This window comes from Delphinus delphis, chromosome 6, assembly GCF_949987515.2.
Source record: "Delphinus delphis chromosome 6, mDelDel1.2, whole genome shotgun sequence".
NCBI lineage: Eukaryota > Metazoa > Chordata > Mammalia > Artiodactyla > Delphinidae > Delphinus > Delphinus delphis.
The window spans coordinates 8,075,953-8,097,686 of NC_082688.1; the positions used below are offsets into that span (position 1 = coordinate 8,075,953).

Genomic DNA, 21,734 nt, shown 5'->3' on the forward strand with positions numbered 1-21,734 from the left:
GAGAGGGTGACTGGGGACAAAAGGGTAGAAACGGAAGTTCCTACAAAGAACCCCACACCCCTGCGCCCAGTATTCTAGCAGGTTTCCAGTATGACTCCAACCCTAACTTAAGGGTCCCCTCCCCACTGGGACCAAACTCATCACAGTCTCTCCAGGTCACCAACAGGCTTCATGACCGGCAGGATACACTTTTCAGATCTGGAAATAAGTTCATCCGAAGGCTAGATGGTGTGGCGGCAGGAATGGAGGAGGACAGCAGTAACGCAGATAAAATGACCTCATTACGTGCCCGAAATGCACTGGTACCACATGCTCGAGTGGGGCGCCACCTGCCAAGACAGAGACATTCTATATACAGAGACACAGGACGCTGGAAGAACTGCCTGGTCTCAGGCAGTGTAGAACACACTTCATGGATCGTCTCCAGACTCCAGGTAGCTCTAGATCCTAATGCAAGTAACAGTGAATGGATCCGGAAGGCTCCGAGCCACAGCCAGGGGTGGCTGGGCTCCTCCCCAGTGGACCACTGACAAAGCCTTTCTCCTTCCGCTCCCCAAAGTAAAACCAGGCCGCGAGTCACCCTGGACACCGTGAATGGGCGCTGATTTATTTATTAGACTCGAGTGCTTTAGTACAGAACAGTACAGAGATGATACATGTTTGTGCTTCAATACTTTCAAACACTGAGATTCTGATAATTTCAAGGTGAACAAGTTTCAAGACAGACTAGCTTTTTTTTTTTTAAATATCCTTTTGATAAATTATTTTTATATAAATAACAGAGAAAGGAAAACCGACATGTCGGACAAACAAGGTCCTGAAGCATGAGCATCGATCGTTTGGTCAAGGGCAGGGGACAAAACAAGCAGTAACAAGAAGAAACAAACCAAGGCAGGTCCCTACAGTCTGTCCTAAGGAAATGAGATCTTGTAAGGGGGGGAAGGGAGACAGACCTGAAAACTAATCTGAGTGCAAAGGGGAGATTTCAAAGCCTTGAGAAGAGAATGCCACGATGCATCTAACGGGGCGGGTGAGGAGTATATTCTGAAAGGGAAGCGAGGGCCGCGGAGAACTAGCACACAGCACGTTTGCAATGACGATGCCACAAGACAGTAATATACACACACGGTTTGCAGGGGCTAAGGGGGTGGGTGGGGGTGGGCGCGGGACATTTTTGTGACTTCCACTGTTCATTATAGTTCACAACAGCAGCAGAACAAATAGTGCGCTCCCTTCCGGAGAACGAGCTGCTGAGTCCTGAGGGCGACGAGACGTCCTTCCTGCATTTGCTTCTTTAATGTCTGCATCAGAGCTAAGCCTTATACAGCTACGTTTTTATACAGAGAATAAAATGATCGTTTTCTCTTACAAGCACGACGACATATGACCCCACGCTACACAAAATAAAGTATTAGCAAGTATCTTAAACGGAGGATAACCTGAGTGGGATCAGGGTCTGGATAAATCCACTGGGCTACTCTTCAGGTGCTTTGAAGTGTCAGGGGCACAGACAGTGCTCTACAGGAAAGGGACCTCTGACCAGGAGCCTGCGGAACTCACTCTGCTCTGGTTCGCTCCTGTCCCGTGAGCTCTACCCAGGCTGACCCTGCTGAGAGCAGCTCTGTCGGGGGTGGTGCCTGGGGAGAGATGGCATCTGGTCTGAAGGACCAGGTCTGACTGCTTCTCCAAGGGACCCAGGTCCCCGATGGGAGCTTGCTCCTCACTCATCTGGGGACAGTGACAGACCACAGAACAGGATCACAGCGCTGCGGCAGCGGCCAGGGAGGGAGCCACGACAGGCACCCAGCCTGACTTCCCGTGGACGCCCCCAGCCCCTACCTCCAGCACGGGGGAGGGGGGGAATGAGCCCCCTGGGGAGAGCAGAGGTCGACTCCAGCTCAAACCTCTCGAGATGTCATCTGAGCTTCACTTCCAAGCTTATCTGGATCAGAGCTGGCACTGAGGGGTAGGAACTGGAGTGAAGGTAACAGATTAATCCTCAGTTTAAAATACTCCCAAAACGGACATCTCAGTGATTCCCAACAAGAACAGGAACAATCCCAAACGGGTTTTTAAAAACACCCAAACATCTACCTTCCCATACGCAAGCAATGTGCACACATCACGCTGGCTCATGTACAAGGTCATAAAATCATGACCAATGGGGAGCAGGTGTCCATTCATCATCCTAAGCAGTTCAGAAACCCTCCAGCAGCACGTCCCTCACACCGAACATCTCCAGGATACATCTAGAAGGTACTCTTTTTTTAAAAAAAAACACAATGCATTATTTTGTTTCAAACGAGAAGAGGGCATCACCAAACACGAGAACGCAGCTGGCGACAGTGCCGGCCGGGCGTGCAGGGCTGGGGCAGGCGATGGAGGGAGAAGGGGGTCAGCAAAGGAACCGAGGCGGTCAGCGGTGGTCAGGGCTGCGAGCACTCTGGGGAGAGGGTTCGTTTTTTGGAGGCGTGGCTTATTTTTTAACTGCTTATTTCTTCGTCTGTTTTATTCAGTTTCTTCAGCGTGTCCAGCAGTTTCTGTGGGGTGAGAATGTGCGTGGATCCTGGAGGAAGGCAGAAAAGACGGTGAGCTTGCCAGCTCCGGTTTCGAACACTTTCCCCTTTCCTGCCCTGTTCTATCCCCAGAGCTGTAGCCGTTCCCCCTCCCCCACCCAGATGCAGGGAGGGGTTGGGGACTGGGGTTTGGGGCCTTGTCACAGTAGGCCTGGGAGGCATGTGAGGGCTGTGGATAAACAGAACACACCCTCTGGCTTGGGCAGGGTCCCGGGCTGTACCAAGGAAGAAGCCCGCCTCTCCATCAGTGCTCAGCGCTGCCGTCTGCCAGGGGACAGGGCAGCTGCACTTCTAATTCTCTCCTGAACTCAAGGTGAAGCCAGGGAGAGAAGTTCCAAACCACACAGCCGGGGAAGAGGCTGGCAATGGGGCAGGGGTTAGCAGGGGGGACTGTGTGTGGTAAGAGTGGTGCAGGTAGGGAGGAAGAAGTGGACGGGCAGAGCCCTGGGGGAAGCCACTGCCTTCCGGGAGCCCGCTGGCTGGGACTGCGTGGTGGGAGGGACCTCAGGTGTGAAGGGGGAAGGGCCGGGGTACCTGAGGCCTTACCTTGGCAGAGACCGCGCATTGTAAGAGGTTAGAAATGCTTGCAAAAATTTAAGCTAATGGAATTAGATATACTTCTACTGCAAAAAGAAAAAAGAAAACAGAAAAAAAAAATGAAGTCCTTTTTCATAAGGAGAGAGAGAGATCTCGTAAGTGCAGTAAAAAAAGATGCATGGATCGTGTGGTTTGGACATGGACTTAAACAGAACAGGAGTGACTGGCGCGTGAGCATGAGGCCTGCATGCATGCAGCAGTAGGCTTCAAAGAAAGAGATCCCGAGAGAAGAGAGAAGAGAGAAGAACTGAACAAAAGAGACCCGTACTTGAAAATGTGCCTCCCTGGAGATGTGGCCAAGTGAGTGGGCCTTCACATGAGGAGGGGACCAGAAACCACGGGATGCCAGATTTTCCACCCTGAGGGCAGGCAAAAGAAGGCTCTGGCTGGCTTGCTGGGAGTGATTCCAAATACCAGGGTCCCTATGCCTTTGACCGCTACTTGCTCAGCTGACCTGTGACTGCTGGCACTGCAGCCTGGAGCCTTCCTGGTCAGGCCAGACCAGGAGAACACTGGTGAAGCCCTCTCTGGTGTGAGAGGCTCCTCAACATCCTGTTCTCTGCAGCTCAAGCCCCAGCCCCCACCAGGGCCCGCTGAGTGAGGAACCAGTCCCCAGCTACTTCCCCGAGGTGCGGAGTGGGATGCCCTGAGAGTGCAGCCTGCGCCAGCCCCTGCACCCAAAGCTGACTCATTCTGCAGACTCGAGGCTCCTTTGGCAAATGTGACACCGGTTTCAGCAGCGTGTCCCCCTCTCCCCCGAAGACACTCATTTCTGTGACCTTGTCAATCTTTCTACTAGTCCTAAAGGTCACAGGCTGCTCCACAAATGAGGAAACAGGGATAAACGTTACCAAATTCTGACCAGAACCACTGGCAGAATGAAAGCCTTCCAAATCTCAACTCGATGCAGCAGTTTGAGTGTCTATACCTGAAAGACAGCTGCTGGGAACTCCGTGCGGGGGATTAGCTTGGGGGCTACCTAGGTTAAGGCAATGCATGTGCCAGAGAAACTGTCCCTAACGTCCTCCCTTGCCGCCAAAAGGCCTCTGAGCAGACGCCCATCCCAAGGTGTCCCCTACCCTTGCTCATGTGCAGATTCAGGACTTGGAGGGAGGCCAGAAGGAGGTGAAGGAATCCATGCTTCAGAACTTCCGGATATTATCTGATTGCTGACCATCTGGTGTTCCCAATCTTTGACCGAAAGCAGAAGACTTCCAGGACCAGCAGTATCAGGCAACAGTCACGGTCCTGGGCCCTACCTATCAATACCTGGTCTCTTTAAAGGATGCAGACCAGCTGGTGTTAATCCGAATCACCTGAGGGCCAATTCTTGCCACGCAATCAGCTGTATCGCTTCAATACCCTGGTCAAGCTTCTCACCACCACAAACATTGCAAATGTTCTCACTTGAACCCACATGTGGCTGACCATGTAGGCCCTCTAGAACAGCAAGTGGGTTCTACTGCTCTGAGGGTCCCTCTTATTCTACATAACTGCAACACTGAACCGTGAACGGTGGTCTCCAAAACAAAGTCATCCAGACTGTCAAAGCTGGGGGCCAGACACACTGACCTCCGCCAGGACAAAATCCTTCCTTCCTCACGGACGGCGCCTGAAAACCACAGGAGTTCCCACAGATCAGCTGGTCGAGCTGTCCTGGCTTTGGCTGAAACAGTCCTGCTGACTCAGACTACTGAGGGCAGTACCAGTGAACGACAGGTTTAAATTGGATATTTAAGAGCAGCCCAGGTGAGTTTGATGATCTGTCAGACGTGGAAGACAGTGGTCTTGCCCACCCACATCCAAGACGCCCAGCGTGGTGAGGCGTGTCGGCGGCACAGCCAGGCCCAGAAGCCATGCCACTGTTCTCAATTCTGGGGGCCCTGTGGCTTCCTGCCCCAGGAGGGGATGTGTAAGGGAACGCTGAAAAAGCAGCTGGGCATTGGATCAGCTCTGCGTTCAGATTCAAATCTGAGTCCCACTGAAAAATGAAACTTATCTGACCCCGATCTAGAATAAAGCAAAGTACTCAACATAATAAAAAAAAAAAACCTCTCCCGTGTTAAGTGCTCTGTAATAGGTCTAAGCCAGCCTTTCATCAGCTCCTGAGGCCTCCTGGACATTCCCTAATGGTCAGTACTTTTAACATAAACCACCTAGAGCACCGAGGTGAAGATCTAATCAAAAGATTTCATTTCAGGGATTCCCTGGTGGCGCAGTGGTTGAGAGTCCGCCTGCCAATGCAGGGGACACGGGTTTGCGCCCCGGTCCGGGAAGATCCCACATGATGCGGAGCGGCTGGGCCCGTAAGCCATGGCCGCTGAGCCTGCGCATCCGGAGCCTGTGCTCCGCAACGGGAGAGGCCACAACAGTGAGAGGCCCGTGTACCGCAAAAAAAAAAAATAAAAGAGATTTCATTTCTTAGACAGTTGAGAGAAATGATGGATTGATTAGTGGGCACTGAGCCAAGGCTTGGTGGCATCTGTGCACTTCAGTTATCCATGCCCACTCCCTTCAGCCCAGCCCTGGGGAACCAGCCTCGGCTCCAGGACAGAGAGGGGCCAGGAGGATGGAACACAGCACTGGTACCCACACAGGGCCCACCGCAGACGCTCGTTCACTGCTGAGCAGGGGAAACCCATCCCTTAAAAGCTAAGTTCCTGCAAACACCAATGTGGGGGAGGAGACCACCCAGCCTCGCTAACGCCCTGCAGTGTCCTCAGCTTTGGTCACCTGGACAATCGCAACAGAAGTGGGCAAGTCGGAAGGCTCACCTGCTTTCTGACCTCCCTGGTATGAGGGCTTTGTGCCTCACTTTTTCTCAACTGAACTCTCTAAAATCCAACACTGTTCAACAAAGCATTTCAGAAGCCAGGAGCAAACAGCCACAGTCTGTTCGTGCTCGCTCTGCTCTGATGGCAGCGGAGGCCTCTCTGTTGATTGAACATAAAACAGAGGAAGCAGTGTGCAAAGAAGAGGCATCTTCCAAAGCAGGGAATCCCAGAATGAATCCTAGCAGGAGCCCCTGGGGTCTGGGTTTGTGATTCTTTCTGACTCTGCAAGTGGTCTGTCATTGCTCATTTGTCCTTTGAGAAGCCTCGAAATACATCTTGCAGCAAATGCCGTCCACCTACCTGCCATCTGCACAAGAACCAGATGCCTCTGATTACGAACCTACCAAGGTCCTGCTGAACAACGGCTGTTTTTTAAGTCACTTTTATTGACCACCCAGTGGCCTCGCTCTCTAGGGTGAAGGCAGCCTGGGCAGGATGGCAGGTAGCCCGGGGCCACAGCCAGCCCCGCTGTCCTGGCTCACAACCACTTGCTGCTTCTCATCTCCCTACTGCCCTGGGGCAGCTACCTCCGGCCCAGGAGAAGAAAGAGGAGCTAAACAGCACAGCCTCCGGTGCAGACCTTTAGAGCCCTTCGTGGATGGAGCTTATGCTCTTTATAAAAACAAGCACACTTCTGATGTTACCCAGCCAGGGTTCTGATGTCCATTCCCCCAAGGGCCGCCAGAGAGTGTGCCAGGGTGCGTAGGGCTGCCCAGTTTAAGCCACCAACGGAACAACTGCATTACAGAGGCCGAGCAGCCTCGGACCCTGCCATCCAGCCGCCCTGTGTTCTGTGTGCTGTGACCCAGTGGGAACGACCTCCTCCAGTCACACAGGTGCTTGTGGCCAAGCTGAGGCTAGAGTCCATGCCTGTCCGCTGCTCACTGACAGGTGACTCACACTCTGTAACTCACAGGGCCACGTTTCAGCCCGGGGTGGGGGTGGGGACATTTCTAGGGTGCATCCTCAACAGAGTAGACGAAGTCAGGTACACAAGACGTGGCCTCATCACAGAATGTGTAATGAAACTAAAGAATGACTCATGGTGCAGTGAGGTCTTCAGGGTCAGTCTGCCATCTGAACAGGTCAGGGGAGATTTCCAGCACAAAAGAAGGGTGGAAAGAGAGAGGAAGGAATGAGCACAAGAATAAAACCTGGGTAATCTGCCACACTGACAAGGGGTTCCCGGGTAACTGAGATAAAGGCACAAGCATGGTGGGAGAGAAGACGCTCTTTAAAAACAGTACATAGGGCTTCCCTGGTGGCGCAGTGGTTGAGAGTCCACCTGCCGATGCAGGGGACACAGGTCCGTGCCCCGGTCCGGGAAGATCCCACATGCCGCGGAGCGGCTGGGCCCGTGACCCATGGCCGCTGAGCCTGCGCGTCCGGAGCCTGTGCTCCGCAGCGGGAGAGGCCACAACAGTGAGAGGTCCGCATACCGCAAAAAAAATAAAAATTAAAAATTAAAAAATATAAACAGCACATAGCGTGGAGAACAGATTTCTACCCAAAGGCTCTCAATCTGACCAGGAAACTCCAATGAGAGAGAGGGGTATGATTCTCAACTCTTGAAAGGATCCACAGGAGAATTAAAATAAAAAGCAATTACTGAAAGAGCAAATGACTGTTAAGTGCTGTTTTTTCAGAGGAACAGGAGACATGAGCTCTTTCCACCGGTGGCTGGAGTTCGCCATGTACAAGGTGGCTTATGACCCCATCACCCCTTAGAAATTGTTCCTCAGGATAAATGTCTGTCCTGGGAAAAAGGTATTGACATATCTACCTACCACTGACTGGGAGTCTACCCTAACGCCCTCTGCCAAGCTTTCCTCATGATCGTGTGCCAACTGGCGTCTCCACTGGAGTTCTGCCTTGGACAGGACTGTCCCCTGAACACCTGTTGGTCTCACTCTCAAGTTCCCACACCACATCACAACCTGGAGGCTGCCTGGTGTTCTCTGCCTTGTGCCCACAAATTCACCCCGGGACCAGCAGACTGGGGCACAGCGCCTGTGGCATCCCTCCACGTCCAGCTCCCTCTGGAGGACTGTGCACAGCAGTTGTGATTGTCTCTGGTCTAAAGCCCAGAGGGCTGCAGCTGTCTGACTGGGCGACAGGTAACCCAAGGCATGAGCGAGCTGGAGCCCAGTGGGGCTCAGAGTAGGGTTGGTGAGGGCAGCATCGGACACATTTTCAATCGGTGTTAAGAACTGCAAGCATTTTCTCGTTAAAAGAAATCAAATAAATAATAAACGGAAAAGGGAAAAATAAAAAGAGTGACGGAATAAATCAAAGAAAACCCTTCAGAGTGGAAGAGTTTCTTTTCTGTAATAAGCTGCTTTTACTTTGTTTCTTTGGCTCTCACTCCATTGTTGGAGCCTGATCCTCAAAAGATACCCTAGAGGACTCCCGGAAGTCGGGGTGTCTCAGGTCCATGAGAAATTTGGTGGGAGTGAGAATATGAGTAGAACCTGCGGGAGAACAGAGGCCGGCTGACTGCTTGAACAAAGGTACGTTACCGGAACATGCCAACTTAGGCCTACGTTTTATGCAGCCAATGAGGTGCGAGAGAGCGAGACGCACGCGCACGCGCGGAGCACACGCCGTGCACACGCGGCGCATGCGCACATGGGCCACGAGGACGTCCGGCATGCACAGAGCGGGCGGGGCCACACAGCGGGCGTCAGCGGTCTGCACCAGGCCTCTCCACCGATCCGCAGGGGCGACCCTGTCTCCCCGGGTCTCCACCTCCCAACAGGGAACCTCGGGTCGGGCCAGCATGGAAGAGGGGGTTACAGCGAAGCCTGGCTGTGACGGCTTCTGCCCAGGAAAGCTGTGTTTCAGCAGAGAGTTAGCCAACACGCTCATGCAACACGTACGCAAGCAGGGAACACCGAGAGCTCTGGCACAGGGTCCCACGTAGCCAGAAAGGAAAGAACACAGAGAGAAATGGTGACCAGACAGGGGAGGCTTCAGGGAGTGGGGAGGGGAGGGGGAGGTGCGAGCTCCCCAATGAATGGTGGTATCTGGAACGCAGGTTGTGAAGACAGTGGCAGCTCCATCTTGATACACCCAGGAACGGCCACATGGACTGGTCTGCAGAACCTGCTCACTCTGAGAGCTTGGGGGGCACTGCGCCTTGGTCCCCCCAAAGTGGAGGTATAAAACTGACACATCTTACTGAGATCGGGGCAAGGGCGGGGCCCAGCCAGGGCAGTAGGTGCTGATCACCTCTTGCCAATCAATGTTAAGAGGTGCAACTCCATTTTGTTAAGGGCAAGATGGGACAAAAGGAAGGCATCTGGAGAAAGCAAGATTTTTCTCAGCTCACTCTTCCTCTTCCAGCCGAGAAATTGGAGAAGCTCCTGTAGGCATGAAAAAGGAGAAAAATCTCCTGCTCCCTTAAGTCAGCTCTTATAAGTTGCTTCCTTTCTTCTGGAAAGCCAGCAGGAAATAACCAGAAGGGGTATGACAGACCCTGAAGTAGCAGGAACTGGCTGGGGGAACCCTCAGCAGAGCGCAGGAGTCAGGCCAGTATGTTTCAGGCAGTATCTGCTCTCACTCCTCGTCTGTGCGTCTCCAACTGACAGGTAAAGGAGCTGGTAATCATTTACCGTCCGTTCACTGAGCGTCTTCTGGACGTGAGGCTGGAGGCCAGGAAACTGATACCACCCTACCCCCCACCCCCCAGCCCCGGGCCAGCACCAGGCCTAGCTCAGGCTGTAAGTGGGTGCTCTTAACCCCGTTTTCGTGGGTAAGGAAATAACAGCGTGGAGAGGAGAGGCACTTTCGAGGTGACCCACGTGGCAGCGGCAGAGCAGGAATATCAGCCTGGGTCTCTTGGAATCTGTGACCAGGCTCTTCCCACCACATGGGGCTGCCACTCGTCAAGAGACACAGTGCAGACATGAGGAAGGAACTCTTCGCTCGTCAGCGTCTGCCGTCCACAAACATGTCTAGAGACTTAAGTTTTTCAGGGGCAACAGAGAACCGAAGACAGAATGAAACACCAAAGCATGGAATGGAGTCCAAGTGCAGTGAAGCGGTCCCTTCCCTCTAGAAAACACGCCCCACTCACCTATGAGCACTTCCCACTTTCCGTTGGCTTGGGTCACCTCGTAAGCACAACGCATCTCATTCAGGCTCACGCCCCCCAGGATGAAGATGATGAGGCGAGGACCACTGCGGTACTCCCCTGGGGCCTTATTCTTATGCCAGTGCCCATAGCGGGCGCTGGGGCAGGAGAGAGGGGGAGGGAGAGGGAGAGAGAAAGATATTAATCATGTTTATCTGCATCCACAGCATTTATACTTCATACCTCCGTGACGTGTTACACACTCGTTCTGTACACCAGTGACCGAAACAGAGTAGACGCTTAGCGAGTGTTGGCTGAACTGAACTGCAGTGCAAATTATCAAGCACTTTGGCTGCCGGGAGAAGAATCGCTACGAGCGCCTGTGCTGTGACCCCGTCATGCAGGCAACAGACGGGTTCAGATCGGCTTTAAAGCGGGATGTTCAGCAGCTTCACCCTCATCATGTTGGTCCCGGTGTCTCCCCCGAGCTGTACAGTTCTGGGCTTGCCTGGGACACTCTGCTGGAGGGAGCAGGGACCACAGAGTCCAGGGCCTGTCTGCAGCCGGCACATTGATTCACTGGACAGATGTGCACCAGGCGCCTCACTGGGCTGGGGCCGCCCCAGCACCGAGGAGCTGACCTGAGTGACATGTGGCTCTTGCCAACCAAGAGCTCAGGCTTAACTGGGGCGGGTGGGGCGAGGAGGGTGGCAGGAGGATGGGGGTCTGCATCGCGCCCCAAGGAGAGGAGCTCAGTGCCGTGGGAACAAACACGGGGGAGGGACTTCAAGTGCCGACTGGGCATCACTGGGGAAGCCTTCCTGGAGGAGGTGACACGAAGCTGACTCCTGAACGACAGGCATCTCAGTGGCAGGACAGTTCCCCAGGTGCCCCCCCACTCCTGGCCCCGGCTTCCCTCAATGGGCCTTCACCTTGTCCTTGGAAACAATGAGAAATTGGTTGCTTCCAGGCTAAGAAAATGGGGAAAACAAAACAAAAATCAAAACAAAATGAGGGGCCATCTCTTAAGAAGATCATATATATTTTTTCTTGTGTGGAGGATTACGTTGAGGATTTTAAAGTGTTAAATCAGCCTTGCATTTCCTCAAACCCTTCAGCAAGATGCATTGCTCCTTGTATATGCCACTGGGTTTAGTTTGCTAATATTTTATCTATAACATTTGCCTCTCTGTGCTTGAGGGAAGTTTTATTTAATGCCATTTTCAGATTTGCTTTTAGGATCATGTACTCATAAAATAAGTCGGAAAGTTTCTTCTCTCTTTCTGTTATCTGCAAATGTGTTAATGTTGAGTGGTTTCTTCATAAAATACCAGAAGAATTCACCATTGCATCCATTTGGTTGGGAATCTCTTTTGTGGAAGTTTTAAAAGTAACTAAAAAGTTAATAGGGGTCACTGAGTTTCTATTTTTTAATTGTCAATTTTTGCAATTTATAAAATGCATGTGTCCATGTCATCTAAATTATCAATTAAATTCGGATAAATTTGAAACAGAACGAGGAGAGCAAGTCTTCTCTGAACAGTGGAATCTTTACCCTTCTTCCTGACTTAGGACAGCATTAAAGCCACTTTCCACATCACAAAGGCCAGCCCAGAGGACCTCACAGTCACTTTTTTTTGCCTGTGCAATCATGTTTGTCTGCCGTTGTCAACCAGCCTGGCTGTGGTACTGTGTGGGATTTTGTATTTCACGCCAATGCTGGCAATAAACATTTGGCCTCCACTGGCATCATGCAGGCCTGAGAGTGACGACAGAAGAGGGGGCGGTGGAGAGAGAAGACGGGCGGGCAAAGTACTAGTATAGTAGAGGCACATGTATTGAGAAGTGTTACCCTGGGAGCCTGGGCCACACACACGAGGGAGGCAGAGAAGAGATTCTGGAGGCAAAATGTGTGCCTAGTGTTGAGAGTCCCAGGGACTGGCTGTGGAGATGTGGCCTGCAGAGCATAACAGGAGAAGCTTCTGGATGAACATGGCAAGGTGGTGAACAAGAGCAAGAGCTTTCGAAAACATATGCACAAGGCCTCGTGGGTGGCCAAGAAAACACAGAGGGCTGGAGAACCCAGAGATGGAAGCATGGATTGCTGTCTGCCCACATCTCCAAGCTGAGAAACATCTGAGCATCACCAGGTACGTGGCAGAAACCCAACAGACCCAAGGCATCCACGTTTCCATCATCTATGTTTCCATCAAGGAGGAATCTGAGAAATGTGGCTCTATGCAGATGACGTATTCATCCCTTTCTTAATTACTAAAATTAACTAATGAATGAAAAGTGAAGACAGAATACACCAAGTGCCTACTCCATTCCAGGCTCCGTTCTAGGCACTGAGGATAAAACAGACACGAATCCCTGCCCTCAGGAGGCTGACATTCTAGTCGGGGGAGACTGGCAGTAAACAAGGTAAATACTAACAGCACACTAAGCGGTGGTGTAATCTATGGAGAAAAAGCAGGGAAGGGAGACAGGAAGTTGGGGTGCTATAATTTTTTCACTATTTTCTGTAACACTTTATTGAGAAATAATTCATGTATCATACAATTCACTCATTTAAACTGTATAATTCAGTGGTGTTCAGTATAGTCACAGAATTGTGAGCCATCACCACAATCAATTTTAGACCATTTTCATCAACCCCAAAAAGAAATTCTGTACCTATTAGCAGTCGCTCCCCATTCCCCAACCCTTACCCCCATCCCCAGTTCTGAGCAACCACCAATCTACCTTCTGTCTTGAGACTAGCCCGCTCTAGACATTCCATATAAATGGAATCATAGTGTATGTGGGCTTTAGTGACTGGCTTCTTTCACTTAGTATAATATTTTCAAGGTTTGTCCATGTTACAGCATGGATCAGTATTTCATTCCCATCTTGGGCTGAACAATATTCCATTGTATGAATATACCATGTGTTTTTTATCCATTCATCAGCTGACAGACATTTAGGTCATCTCCACTTTTGAGCTATTAGGAATAATGCTGCTAGGAAGACTGGTGTACTGTAATTTTAAACAGGGTGGTTAGGGAAGATGCGAGAAGGTAACAGTTTATTAAAGACCTAGAGGAGAAAAGAGGTGAGCCATGCAGAGATACCTGGGGAAAGATCATTTCAGGCAGAGGGAAAAGCAAGTGCAAAGGTCCTGAGGCAGAAGTAAGCCTGGTGTGTTCGGGGAAGAGCAAGGAGGCTGCTGTGGCTGAAGTGGGGGAGGAGTAGGGAGTGAGGGAGGAACGGGAAGCCAGGGGCTGAAGGGCCTCATGGGCCGCTGCAAGGACTTGGCCTGCACTCTGGCTGTGACGAGAAGCAGTGGGAGGGTTCTCGAGGGTCCTGAGGCGTCACAGCAGGACTGCCGTGCGGCTGCCGTCCAACCAGACACGGTGCCGCTTGCTCCCTGCTCGCTTGCTCAGGGACTTGCACTCACCTGACCGCGGTGGTGCTGAAGGAGGCAGAGGAGCGGGTGGAGATGTACGGGTAGTGCTTGGTGTCAAGTCTGTCTTCAATGGTGTCCTGGAAAGAAGAGACACAGCTATCGACTGGCCATCTCTTTGCAAAGGGCTGACGCAATCAAGGTAAGACAATTCGAAGCACAAGTCACTCAGCCAAAACCATGGCCAGCTTTGCAACAACCAGAGCTCCCCTGTCTGCTGCCCACTGCTGGGCACCTCACGCTGAGCTCGGAGCGGGCGGACCAGATGCTCCATAACCAGCAGATACAATGAGATAAGTTTGTAGGTCTGCTCTTGAAGAGAAGTTTTTTAAAAAAACCTGCATTGGGCTTCCCTGGTGGCACAGTGGTTAAGAATCCGCCTGCCAATGCAGGGGACATGGGTTCGAGCCCTGGTCCGGGAAGATCCCACATGCCACGGAGCAGCTAAGCCCATGCGCCACAACTGCTGAGCCTGCGCTCTAGGGCCCCGAGCCACAACTACTGAGCCCACGTGCCACAACTACCGAAGCCCACACACCTAGAGCCCGTGCTCCACAAGAGAAGCCACCACAATGAGAAGCCTGCGCACCGCAACCAAGAGTAGCCCCTGCTCGCCACAACTAGAGAAAGCCCACACGTAGCAACGAAGACCCAACGCAGACAAAAACAATAAATAAATAAAATAAAAGAAACTTAAAAAAAAACCTGCATTATTTTTTCTTGCTTCTCTTCCACCCTTTTATGTTCCATGTGTCCAATAAACTCCTGACCCTTGCCATCCGTCTTGAAGACACTAGGCATGGGCAGTCTCTCAGGCAAGCTGAGGCCTTACAGCCTCAGTTTCCCAAGGGCCTAATTATCTGGTGGGTGGATCCAGCTACCCACCCCCTGCTGCCGAGAAGTCTACACTCCTAACAGCTACCGTGTGAAGCCCACACATGTCTCTTTGGGGGACTGGGGTTGTGGGGGGAAGGAAAAGGGAGCAGAGAACAAAGGAGGGAATGAGACAGAGCAGTTGATCCGCTCTGCCAAGCAAAGAAACATAATTTGTTTCAAGATGTCTCATGTTCACCCATCTTTTTGGTTTGTGGGTTTTAAAAATAGAAAGCTGACTCACTATATATACTTAAAATATATTTATTTTAACGTACGATTCAGTGGGAACACATGGACTGCTATGAATTAGCAAAAGGATCCTGGCCAAGACCTTTCATTCTCTGGACCCCAGTCCTGTCCTCCTGTCAAGGGCAGGAACTGGATAGACCATCTCCAATTCCCACCCCAAAGCTCCCAGGGTGCGTCAGGGTTCTACACAGGGTTTCCTCGACCTCGAGCTACAAGAAGGGGAGGAAGGGACACCGCTGGGCTACCTGACTTTCACAGATACGAAACACCTACTGTGCGCAAGGCTCGGTGCCAGAGGACACATCAGGTGAGGGCACAGGACCAAGGTCTAAAACGATGAGCCAACACAGAGAGCAGCACACACATGTAAAGAGCATCCCTGACACATGCTGTGGGAGTCCAGGGAGGCCTCTGTGGTGCTGGGTGGTCAGACGGGTGGGCCAGTGTATGGGACTTCGCAGGAAGGCAGGATTCAGGAGGTGGAAAGGAGAGTGAGAACTCCAGGCAAGGGATAGGGCTGCACAGAAACACGACTGGCAGGGTCTCTGGCTGATGTGAGGGCTGAGGGAGGGAAGCAGTGGGAGAGGAGGACGGGCTGGGATCTCTTTCCAGAGGCCCTCCCGCCCTGCTGCACCCTTAGCGTGGCACTCCTTACTCACAGGACCTTCAGGTGCTGTGACGGGTTTGGTTCCTTCGGCTGCAGTACCATTGAGGGGTCTCTACTGTGGGGCTCAATAGTGTGGATCTGAGGATCCACATCTGACAGTCTCCTGGGGCTGCTCTGCACGAACCCTCCAAGGCCTGGGTGCAAATCCCCGGGTGTCACCCCCACCCAAGGGCAGGGGAGGCTGAAGCCCCGGGCCCAGCTGCCCTTGTGCCCTCGTCTCGGCCCACGCTGACCTCCATGATGTCTTTGATGATCGGGGTCCATCGTGAGAGCTGGTAGGTCTGCTCGCTGATGCGCTCCTTCCGCTCCGGTTTGCTCCTGCGACGCAGCGTGGACTGAAAGCGAACACATGAGCCGAGGCTCCGAGTCAGCGCCTGGGCCTGCGAGGCCTCGCTGGCCCCTGGGCTCCCTTCTGGGAGTCAGTCCTGGCAAAGACTAAGAAGTAGGGAGCTTTTCCTGCAAAAGCCCAGACGATGCCCCGTGGGCTCCAGCCCAAGAACCTGGAGCAAACTTGGTTCTTCAAAGCCAGGAAAAATGGCAAACGTGGGTCAAACGGATAAGTGCCATTTCTTACAAATGCAGGGAGTTAGTTTGTTGTCAATTATAGGAGAAAATACTGCTTTGGTGTGGCTTTGATTTTGCTTCAACAGCACGGGATGCACTGGATGAATCATCTCTGTTCTCATTTGGTCCCTTTGTGAACAAGGGCCTGAAAACGCCAGATGGCCCCCAGTCACAGGCCTCTGGTCTGGTGGCTCCGGAACAAAGCTTTTGACTCTAAGATCCCACAAGGAGCACACCTACAGCCCTGCTTTACCAGCACGGAGGCGTGAGCTGACTCCCTGCAGGAAGTCGGGTGCCTACAAGCAAGGTTCCTGGCGGGGGGCTCTGAAGAGTCCTGGAGCCCCCCGCCAGGCCTCTTCCAGAGCTCATTGCTGGTCGGGCCCCCCACACCTGACCCCACTGGGTCCTGAGTCATTGTCAGAGAAGCAGACCCAAAGGTGGCCAGGCGGCGTGGCACTAAGCGTTGTGTTCGCAACCTCACAGAAGATGCTAAGTGTCCCACGGCAGAGCCAGGCTGACTCAAGACTCGTGGGACAGGGCTGGCATGACTCCCGTTTGGGGCGGGCTCACAGACGCAGCTCAGCGTTGTGACTGTGTGTGCCTCCTTGATGTGCCCGCCTGGGCTCCTGGGGCTACGTCTTGATTTTATTTATACCTCTACACCTGCATCCCTCTGACTTTATGTTTTCTCTTTCTCAGTGTTGAGTGTGTGTACTGTAAGCTGCCTTAAGTCAGTCAGGGGAGAAGAGATGAGAGCTGCCGTCTCCCCCCTGCCTCCCCCCGAGGCGGGTGCTCACGTCCGTGACGATGGGCACCCCGAGGTGGGCCATGTTGGTGATGATCTCACTGTCCTCCGGGGGGATCTGGGCGTGCTGGATCAGCTTGTTCAGGTTTTCCTCGGTGATGCCTGCGAGAACAAAAGCCCGATCGCCACACCAGCCCCTGGACATCACACACTGAGAAGCAGAGCTAAGTGCCTGGGGGGACAGTGCCCCTTTTCCTCTTCAAGATTAGTGGGAACCAATCCGCTCATGGCATCAAGGTTACTCTAAGACAAGACAAGATCAGGACTCAAATTCCACTCTAGCCTACAGGCTGTGACCATCAGCAGCTGCCCTTCATGGTCTATATTTCCATCCGTCTCCTGCTTCTCAGCCGTCACCACCACCCCTGGCCCACATCACAGTCAGCTTGGACAGGAGAGCCTCTGTGTCCATCTTTGGCACAATGGACACCTATGGACACTTACAGGCAGCAGATGTGGGTTAAAATCAGTTATTTAAAGGCACAGATTACAAATGTGGGGCAAGTTAAAAGTATCTAGCAGAGGGCTTCCCTGGTGGCGCAGTGGTTGAGAGTCCACCTGCCGATGCAGGGGACACGGGTTCGTGCCCCGGTCCGGGAAGATCCCACATGCCGCGGAGCGGCTGGGCCCGTGAGCCATGGCCGCTGAGCCTGAGCGTCCGGAGCCTGTGCTCCGCAACGGGAGAGGCCACAACAGTGAGAGGCCCGCGTACCGCAAAAAAAAAAAAAAAAAAGTATCTAGCAGAAATGCTCTAATAAGCTGGCCATAAAGCTAATAGACCCTCCCAGCTGTCCCCACCCTGTCCTCTTCGAATTATGCTGTCCCTTGGACTAACTCCAGAATCACTGGGGGATACTCAGCCTCTAGTTGCAACTCATCTGCCTACATGACATTTCCCCAGATGTAAAGAGCCCCTCAGATCTTATTAAACACCCCTTTCCTTCCCTTTTCCTTGTCTTTTACACTGTTTTCCACTTTGTTCTCTCTCTCCCAGCTGCCTCATTTTCCCCAAGAAAGGGCCTATCGCCCTCCTCTGTATCCCACCGTTCCTACCATTCTTCAAAAAGATGTAGAGAAGGATGATGCGGATTTTGTCGTAAGTGCTGACATTCGCGTCCAGCAGAATGGGGACAATGGCTCTCATGGGGTCCTTGATCTTCTCCCCTTCAGCATCCGTGCCCATCGCCAGGTCCTGCAGAAAACACACCGCGTTGACCCCATTTCTGGCAACAGTCTGGACAAATGGTAACTATTAGAAAACTGGTTATCCATAAATGTCTGGGATGTTTAGTTTGGTTGGGGGAAGGTCTTCAGCAGGTGCTTATCTCTCAATTAATTAATCAGAACGGGGGTAATCAGCACTGGTGTCTACGGCATCGGTGAGAACCGAGGAAAGCCCCAGGCTTCGCTTTCCAAAACCAGAAACCACGCTGATTTGCCATCTTGTTTCAAGGCAGGCTGTTCCCTCCAGGTGAGTTCCAGTGTACGTGTGCCAATTCCTCAGGGAAAGCCTCAATCCTGGTAGGTCCTCAAGAGGGACAAAGCCCTATAGAGGGATCGGGGCTTAAGGGGATGCACTTCCCACATGTGAAAAGCTTAATATTATAAGGTGCCTCTGCCTGGCTGGACTCTTTCTGCTCCACTCCCCGTGGCATGGAAGGCTGTGCCCGCTGAATTTTAACTACTCTAGGATTTTGACCTCTGTTTTTAATCTTCCAACCACTTTCAGGGAGAGGAGGAAAAAACATGGGCTCCCTGCAAATCCCACTGAAGGAGATGAAGGGGGAGGGGGTGCTAACAGTGGGACTGAAGATAAAGAGTGAAGTAAGCACGGTCTATGGCCCCGCCCTCGCAACTCAGGCAAGAGGCGGATCCATTCTCAACAGGCCCGAGAAAGCAGCACATCAGTGTCAGCAAACCAAGAACGATCTGGTCTTGTTCTGAGACCAGCAGCTGCAACTTTCTCTGCAGCTCTTACAGAGGCTGCCGGAAGGTTGCCTTTTTTCTCTAATGATCCCAGGAGTCCGTAAGGAGCATGATCTCAAGCTCGGGCCTCTGCCCAGCCTGGGCCAGAGGAAGGTGGGGCCCCTCTCCAAGGCCCTTTCCCAGCTCAGCGCAGCCTCAACAGACATCTGCTCAGCAGGACCTGGCTCTAACACTGTCTCAAAGTCAGATTTAATGTGACTACATAGCACAGGGAGATCAGCTCGGTGCTCTGTGACCACCTAGAGGGGTGGGAAAGGGAGGGTGGGAGGGAGGAGATATGGAGATATATGTATATGTATGGCTGATTCACTTTGTTATAAAGCAGAAACTAACACCAGTGTAAAGCAGTTATGCTCCATTAAAGATGTTAAAACAAATAATAAATAAATAAATTTAAAAAAATTTAATGTGACTAGTTCAATGAATACCACTGGGCACTTCTGGAAAAATGTAAACTTCCAAGGATGAATCCCAACTGCATTTGTACCGTTCGCTCTAGGGATAACCTATCTTCTGGAGAGTCAAGTTCTTTTGGAGAGGACACCTTGTGTTTGCAAACATCACCCATGAAATTGATGAATTTCAGCAGGGCTACTTCCCCGTAGGAGAGAGTCCATGAATCAGGGCTGGTCTTACAAACCTAGCTGAGCCTGTCACATCAAACCAGGAGATTTAAATCTTGGCCTCACACTGAGAACTCGAGTTCTTTTTTCTGTGAAGAGGGACCTTTGGCTGAGGCTTCGGCGTCGTGGGATGACCTCCCCTCCCTTAGAAGCTGACCCCGGTTGAGAAATGTTATCATGTGTGAGGAATGTGGTGCCAGGATTAGTGACTCGACACGACACTCCTGGAAAATGTGGCAGCTTTGTTATGTCCCTTTGCAGACGAGGAAAAGAAAGCAGAGAGAAACAAGCACGTCAAACAAACCAGTGACAGGGACAGAACTCCGATCCCAACTGTGATCAGGGAGGCTGTGGGAGAATTTCTGACCTTCGGCTGCCCTACCCACTTTCAGCCTCTAGGTCTCCAAGCTGGTGTGGCTACGGCAGAAGGGAAAGACATTCAGGATACAGCCTTCAGCCAGCCCTGTCAATGTAGGGCTCAGCGCTGTGTACCTCTCTCTTCTGCCATTCCAGGGAGGCTTGGTAAGTCAGACATGCAAAATCCAAACGGCATGGCATTCCAGACCAATCTAGTCCCTACCATTGAGTGTGGAACTGCACTGGCTCCAGAGAGTCGAGACAACACGATCTAGCAGGCTTTCCCATTTCTATTTCCTATGATTCTGCAGGGTGTTCAAGGTCAGATGTTAAACTTCAGTTAGGCAAATAGATGGGCCTGGCGGAAAGAGAAGGAAAAGGCCCTACCTGTTCCACCCGGCAGAGTTTGTCCACGGTGCCTTGGTAATGCTTCATGCAGTCCTCAGCAAGGTGCAGGTGGGTCGAATACTAGGACAAAGCAGAGAGCGTGTGGTCAAGGGATCACTCGCTGATTTGCGCAGCATCTACTAACCACCTGCTAGGCGCTGACACAGCGCTGGGCACCAAGGCGTCCCCAGCCTCATAAAGGTGATGAAATATGCGTTCAAGCAGTTCACAGACGCTGCTGGGTAGAGAATTGTGTGTGTCGGGAAGAGGGACAGACCACCTTCTACGAGAGTCAAGAGGAAGGAGAAATCCTTTATGGGGGGGGGGGTGATGGTTTCACAGGCACCCACAAATCCTTTCATACTCCTCCCTCCAGCAGGTGGCGCTCAATCCCCCGCGCCTTCGTGTGGATTTAGTGACTCGCTTCTAAGGCGGAAGCGATGTGTGACTCCCAGATCACTGTGACTTCCTCCGAGCTCTCCCTCTCAGGCCCATGGGGTGAGGAATTGGAAGGATACAGAGAGAAAAAGATGAAGAGGAGAAAAGAAAATCATGGGAAATGACCTGTCTATCCCAACCTTTCATTGTTTTCTAATAAAAACTGAAGATGACTAAAAACCTGTGGATTTCTATGCATCAGCAAGGGTAGAGGAGCCTTTTTGCAGCTGCTTATACTCACGATGCGAATGGATCATTTTGGATCGTCATACCTTGCTGAGCTCTTTCTGGTACTGGGGCATTTTCTTCAGCATCTGGGACAGGTCCCGCATGGTGGTCTATGGGAAGAGGGAAGCACACGGTCTCACTCCAATGGCCCCGAGCTAAGAGGGTGGGCAAGGGGGGGTGGGCGCAGGACAGGACAGCAGCCAGCGCCGGACTCCCGAGTGCTCACTCTGTAACCCCCCCAAATGCATCTGTTAAACACAAGATCACATGTGTTTAGATTACCACCTCTCTGGCTCAAAAAATTATTGATCCAAATACCGTGACTGTGTTATAGGTGGGGAACTGACCTCTGAAATCTAGCAATTATGTTTTATTTATTGGACTAGAAAGTTACTGAGAGCATAATTCTTGCCAGGAAAGAACAGTTTTTCGTCTGCATGCTGCTTTTCTGCATACTCAGCTCAAGCAATCATGGAATCAATTCACATTTCGTCTCCGCAGAAAGGACGTAGTTGTGCAGACAGGTAGGAAGAAGGGAGAAGGGAAGAGAAGGCTGGAATCTGCACCCTGACAGGTGGAAGGGCTCTGCTGACTTTCTGATTGGGTGACCCACCTAATCCCATTCACGTACCTAAAAGAAATGTATTGAATGATTACTACATACCAGGCACTTTTAGGTGCTGGAGATACAAGGACAAAAAAAGGATTTCTGCCTTCATGGAGCTAACACTGAGCAGAGGAGCCATTCTAAGTGAGTGGATTAGCACTCTTGGAGGGAATCATGAATGTGGGTGCAGAGCAGAGACACCTCCCTAGTCTTGGCTCAGAGAAAACGATGCCTGAGCCAAAGGAAAGGGACCTCATAAGGCAGGGCCGAGGCAAGGAGCACAGGCATGGCTTGAGCAAGGCGATGGGGGCAAGGAGGAGAGAGGCAGAGATGAGAGTCTGTGCGGCCCAATGACCTGGGCGCTGTAAGGCGTGTCCACGGTGGGGCTTGATTCTACTGGAATCAGGAAATCGCTGAATG

At 52.0% G+C, this 21,734-nt stretch overlaps 1 protein-coding gene across 2 annotated transcripts in view; it reads right to left on the reverse strand.

Annotated features, from left to right (window-relative positions):
• Positions 1-1,143: 1,143 nt before the first annotated feature.
• STXBP1 (syntaxin binding protein 1) overlaps positions 1,144-21,734 on the reverse strand; it is a 70,561-nt gene continuing 49,970 nt past the window's right edge. Inside the window, exons 11-19 of one of the 2 annotated variants that reach the window (XM_060014117.1) lie at positions 20,752-20,817; positions 20,042-20,122; positions 17,742-17,880; positions 16,681-16,790; positions 15,553-15,654; positions 13,522-13,607; positions 10,086-10,240; positions 8,353-8,478; positions 1,144-2,566 (exon numbers count right to left, since the gene is read on the reverse strand). In XM_060014117.1, the coding sequence (XP_059870100.1) occupies positions 8,369-8,478; positions 10,086-10,240; positions 13,522-13,607; positions 15,553-15,654; positions 16,681-16,790; positions 17,742-17,880; positions 20,042-20,122; positions 20,752-20,817 (849 nt within the window). In that variant the 3' untranslated portion in view covers positions 1,144-2,566; positions 8,353-8,368. The remainder of the gene's footprint in view (positions 2,567-8,352; positions 8,479-10,085; positions 10,241-13,521; positions 13,608-15,552; positions 15,655-16,680; positions 16,791-17,741; positions 17,881-20,041; positions 20,123-20,751; positions 20,818-21,734) is intronic. The other variant, XM_060014116.1, reaches the window with a different exon arrangement.